At 38.4% G+C, this 5,860-nt stretch overlaps 1 protein-coding gene across 1 annotated transcript in view; it reads left to right on the forward strand.

Annotated features, from left to right (window-relative positions):
• Positions 1–2,407, forward strand: part of LOC102260288 (cytochrome P450 4V2-like) — a 29,574-nt gene extending 27,167 nt beyond the window's left edge. The window contains 2 exon segments of the mRNA XM_014536918.1: positions 689–795; positions 1,173–2,407. Of these exon segments, the coding sequence (XP_014392404.1) occupies positions 689–795; positions 1,173–1,345 (280 nt within the window). The 3' untranslated portion in view covers positions 1,346–2,407.
• The last annotated feature ends 3,453 nt before the right edge of the window (positions 2,408–5,860 follow it).

The raw sequence follows: 5,860 nt of genomic DNA on the forward strand, positions 1-5,860 counted from the left end.
GGTGGCTTAAATGACAGAATTTTATTTTCTCACAATTCTGGAGGCCAGAAGTCCAAGATCAAGGTGTCTGCAGGGCTGGTTTCTTCCGAGGCCTCTCTCCTTGGCTTGTAGATAGATGTCTTCTCCCTGTGTCTTCACATAGTTTATTCCCCTCTGTGTGTGTGGGTGTTTTTAATTAATCCCCAATCAATGATATGTTTTTATTGATTTTCAGAGAGAGGGAAACATTGTTGTGAGAGAAACATTGATTGCTTGCTGCCTATACAAGCCCTAACCAGGAATCTAACCCACAACCTAGGTATATGCCCTGATGGAATTGAACTCACAACCTTAAGGTGAACGGGCTGACATACCAACCAACTGAGCCACCCAGCTAGGGCTTGATCTCTTCTTTTCTTAAAGATACCAGTCAGATTGGATTAGGGTCCATCCATAGGACCTCATTTTATTTTAGTCACGTCTTTCAGGGCCCAATCCCCAAATGCAGTCACATTCTGAGGTACTGAGAGTTAAGAATTCAGCAGATGAATTTGGAGGGAATACCTTCAGCCCATAACACTAAAGCATAACCAGTTTCATGGTAGAGTTTTAAAATGTAGATCTCTGGATTGAAGTAGAATATACTTTATATGGTAGATATCTTATTTATAACAATTAGTTTCTTTAACCTTTTTTTATTGCTTTTAAGAATTGCTTTTTCAAAACCAAAACAGAGAATGCTCACCATAGGACCAGCAGAAATAATTCAACAAAATGAATGCACATCGCCATGCATTATAAACACTTTTGGCTTTAGTATCTCTGGCATTTTATTGTTCATGTAAATGCAGGCATTGGTACAATGAGGCCTGGTAACTCTATAGTAAACTACATGAAAGGCCCAGTAGGAAAGCGTTCTAGAGTAGTGGTTCTCATGCTTCAATGAGCCCAGGATTCACCTGAGTGCTGCATGGGCTAGATTCCTTGTCCTCAGAGCTATTCAGATGCACTGGGTTGGACCAGGGAAGGGCACTCAATGATCTTTATTATTAGGAAGCATCCTGAGTGATACTGGTTCTCCCAGGGCCTACTGTGAAAATCTATCATCATTTGCTCCCTCTAATTAAACCTGTTCTTTCTCCCATTTGAGATATATCTGTAATTAAAGTCATGCTATTTACATTAATTTAAAGGTCAAAGGTTTGCCATGATGGAAGAAAAGGTTGTTCTTTCATGCATCCTGCGGCATTTTTGGGTAGAATCCAACCAGAAAAGAGAAGAACTTGGTCTGACAGGAGAGCTGATTCTTCGTCCTCTTAATGGCATCTGGATCAAGTTGAAGAGGAGAAACTTAGATGCATCCTAACTCCATTATTGGGCTGTGCCATAGTAGGAATAAGGTCTTTCTTTAAGAGAAACTTTGCATTTACAATGTGTAGATCATGAGTTTAATACTCTTAGTCCCTACACCTATTTTTTTTCTTACCCCACTTATCTTGGGGTCAAGTCTATCAAAGGAAGAGTTTTTATATTTTCATCACCACCATTATCTTACCCTTGGTCATGATCCCAAACGGTGAGTTAACTGATGTCAGTACCCAAATAAACATATACATTTCTCAACAGAGGGATCCATAGGCCAATTCAATTTCAATTGACAGACCCAAACGATATAAGTTAATTGAAGTTTCAGAATTTTTTAAGGTATTTCTGTTGAACACAAATATACATATATACATATACATTCAATTTGAAAAGGTTAATTAAATACTTAGGCTTGAGCTTAGGTTTTAAAAATTATATCAGTGGCATCAGTTATGAGAATAATTATGATGATGATACTTTTCAGATTTTATCAAGGAGAGCAGATAATTTATAAGTTGACTCATAAGTTCTGTTCCTATTTCCCTCTAACCGTGTACTTATGGCCTTCACTTCATTCTACATAACATCACAATTACCTTCTCACATCATATATTATCGGGAGAGAGTCCTCTTGGTGATCTCCAGTCCCTCATAATGGCTTTTGGAGCTGGATGCACCTTAGACCTTATCAGGTTATACTCCTTTTCATTCCAAGGAGATAAGATCAATCAGAGGTAAGTTTCTATCCAAAGTCATACCACTAGGGGGTGACAGAGCTGGGAATAGATAGAGGTCTAAATTCTAAATCTCTACTACAGTATGCTATTGCTTTATGAAACTCGGGTCTGTAAGTGGGTGTATCATTAGAACACAGATCTTCTAGAATTCTCCCATCATTAATGAGAAGAGAAGCTGCACATGTATAGTAATCCAGCACCTTGTTTAGGGTTAACCTTCTGGGAAATTCAATCCTCTCGAACATACCTGTGAAGCTGAAAACTGACACAAATTCCCTGAATTTGAATTCCATTGACAATATTTCTACTCCCTCACTCAGTGACTTTAAAAATCTTCTTTTAATAAATAATTTTAATGAGATTGTTTCTGTTTCTACATTGATTTTAGAGTGGGAGGAATGGGGAGAGAGAGAAACATCGATGTGGTGTAAGTGAGGTACCTTGATCCATTGCTTCCCATTACCTCCAGACGGGCGATTGAACTCACACCTAGGTGTGTGCCCTGACTGGGAAGCGTACTTGTGACCTGGTGCATGGACAGAGATTGTTTCTTTAGTTTTCTCAAGGCAATAGCAGGCGAAAGCAACAAACTAAGAGAATGGAATATATATTCTTTAATCGGCATCAAAGGAAGAGGTGACCCAACCAAAGTCACTGGGCAATTATTATGGGCTCGGGCATTCCAGGCAGGGTCAACAGCTCTACGCACTTTACCATCCCAAAGATCCTCATTGCAGACAAGTCAGTCCGTATGTTGCTGAGAAAAAGTCAAGGAAGTATATGATGCAATTGAAAATGATTCCCAAGATATGGTAAACTTTGTTATCTAGAAAGTACATATATGTAGAACATTCATCCCCAGATGATTTTGGATAATTGAAGTTTTATTTTTGGAAATTGGTATTATTTCTCAATTCATTCACTTAGATTTAAACCTTGCCTTTAAAAAAATGTAGTGACTCTACACTAGATATGAAATTAATTTTAAAGCAAAGAATTGCTTTGTGTCACCTTTTGGCTTAAAATCTTCATTTGTCCCCAGAATAATTTATTTTTCATATTTTAATTGGAAACTCACTTACACTGTGTCAGTTAAACTGAGTTGGAATGGAGAACGTATGATGTGCAGTAGCAACATGAAGATGCTGACTTTTTTTTTAAATAGGAAGATGATCTAATATCTGCTTGTGTCCCTATTACCTATCATGCTCCTGCTTGAATGAGGTAGAGACTGATAATAAACTACATTTTAGACATGGGTGCTACATTTTATTCTAATAATTGATGTCAGTTTGAAATATATATTACTTTAAAAGATAAATTAGTGGGTGACTGCTTTATAATAAGTAATAAAAAATGGCACCTTTTAATTAATGTCCTCTGTGTCACTCAGACTCCCTAACAAAATGATCCCAGTGCCGTTATCATAGACTGATCTTGAGTTTCCCTGACTCTGAAAAGTAAATGGAAAGACCAACATATTTTGCTTAATAGAAAGGAGAAAGTGAAATCTCTTAGGACTTCTTGGGAATCAGCAAAAGCCCCAAGCATCCACTGGGTACCCAGGTATTTATCATCTAGAAATCTCTGCAGGTGATGGACTACTGAATTGATGGCCTGTTCATTGTCACAGATAATTGTGGAACATCAGTTTCTGGACCAACTGCTGACCTGTCACACAAATAAAGAGATTCTTGGACTATGTCTAGAAGATCAAAATGTATTTCTAGCACCTCATGACTGCTCTGAATTCATTGCATGATATGCGTGTGTGTGTGTGTGTGTGTGTGTGTGTGTGTGTGTGTTACAAGCCATTAGCAACCCTATGAATGAGTGATGTTCACAATATGTTCTCAACTGCCCTGCTCAGCCCTTGTAGACTGCTACCTACAGCTTCTTTTATGGCCTCAATCCATCTCATATTTGATCTTCCTTATTCCTGCTGCCTTCAATTTTTCCCAGCATTATTGTCTCTTCAAAATAACTCTGCCTTCTCATGATGTGCCTGAAGTAAGACAGCTTCAGTTTTGTCTTTTTGTTTTTTCCTCCAGTGATGTTCAGGCTTAACCTGCCCTTGGATCCACTTTTTCGTCTTTCTGGCGGTCCCGGGTATCTGTAGAGCCTTCCTCCAACACATACTTCAAATAAGACAATCATGTCTAAACACTATGACAAATTTTTGTTTGAAAAAAAGAAAATATTAGTATCACGTTTCTATACAGAAATGTCATTATTAGTACAGCCTTTATTCTCATGAAACATAAGTTGACTAAGATCAGGAAAGACAGGACTCGTAAATGTAAAGTACAATAAAAAGAAATTGCTGGTGTCTTGATTAATACCCTCAATTTAAAAGGCATCACAGCTTGCATATTTGAAATATGCTACTGCATTACAACCAGAAATTATTTTATTGGCTTTGTTATCCATTTTTAATAAACAGAGTTCTGCAGTGCAGTAATATGCATTAAATATTTACTTAAGCATCAACTCCCTGAAAATCTAATTTTCTAACCAAACTGATGTAATGCAATTTTGAAGAATAGTTAGAAAACAAAGCGGATTTAGTGTGAAAGTGGTTATATCTTTAAAGATAAAAAGTACAAAAAGGAGAATAAATTATTTTTTGTGGATGGAGTAGATAAATCTAAGATGGAAGGATAGAAGTTGCAAGGAGGTGTGTTGCCACAGTCTTTTTTGCAGCAAGTGTTCGGGAATCTGGACAAGGGCTGCGCATAAATGGATAGAGACTAGACAAGAAATATAAAATTGGAAGGCATTGGGGGAGGCAGATGGAAACCTCACCCTCTAGGGGAGTGGGCTCCCTTAATCTCCGGACCCACAGCTTTTTATTTGCTGGAAAAAACATTGGCCCTGTAGGAATGCAAACAGGCATATCAAAGGGTTAAGTTTTGTAAACAATAAAAGACCATCAGGTTAGAGAAAATGCCCTCAGCTGTTTGGCTACAGGTAATACTATGCAGATCTTCAGCCTTGCTTAAGATGTCCATCAGCCTTCTGAGGAACTTCTGGCATTTATTATGCTAACTCCTGCTCTATTAGCCTCCACATATTCCCCTTCTTTGATTTAATAAATTTAAGAAGAATGTATGCCATTTGCAGAGGTCGGGTCCTTTTAAGATTTTTAGATTTAATGGAAAGGATTGAATTCTTTCATGTCTTTTTAAATTGCTGCCAGGCATCAAAGGAATCCGTCTGCAGTACGCTCCTTTCTGGGCCATCAGTTCTTTGACTCCCCTTCCCAATCACTGTCCAACAGTTTTTTACGGGTTCCCTTCTCAATCACTGTCCCCTGTGACATGACAGCAATGATATTCCAGTTCTGGATGGTGGACAAACAGTGAGCAATGGCAGTACAGGTCCGACCTTGTTTGGCTTGGTGCAGGGCAACCTTCACCAACGCACAGCTGATGACTGCTAGCATGGCGAGGCGTCTTTACCATCCCCCATCTCTGGACTGTTTCTCCCCTGTCTCATCAGCGTGTTGCTGGGGTCCACTGCTATCTGTGGTTGGAGTAGACTGGTCAGTTCCTCTCTCAGATCCATTGTTGCAGGAACCACATCTGGCTTGGAGGAGTTTTCTGGAAATATACAAGCATATTCTACACCAAAGGTTAATAAAGGGATCCTTCTATAAACTAGACTCTCTGAATCTTTTTATTTTGCCAAACCGTTTTCCTTTGGCTTATTCTGACACCATGTGTGTCTTGCCATTAGCATGACAAGTGAAAAAAAATTTAAAGTAGAAAAGTTTTAAG

Source organism: Myotis brandtii, unplaced genomic scaffold, assembly GCF_000412655.1.
Source record: "Myotis brandtii unplaced genomic scaffold, ASM41265v1 scaffold1686, whole genome shotgun sequence".
NCBI lineage: Eukaryota > Metazoa > Chordata > Mammalia > Chiroptera > Vespertilionidae > Myotis > Myotis brandtii.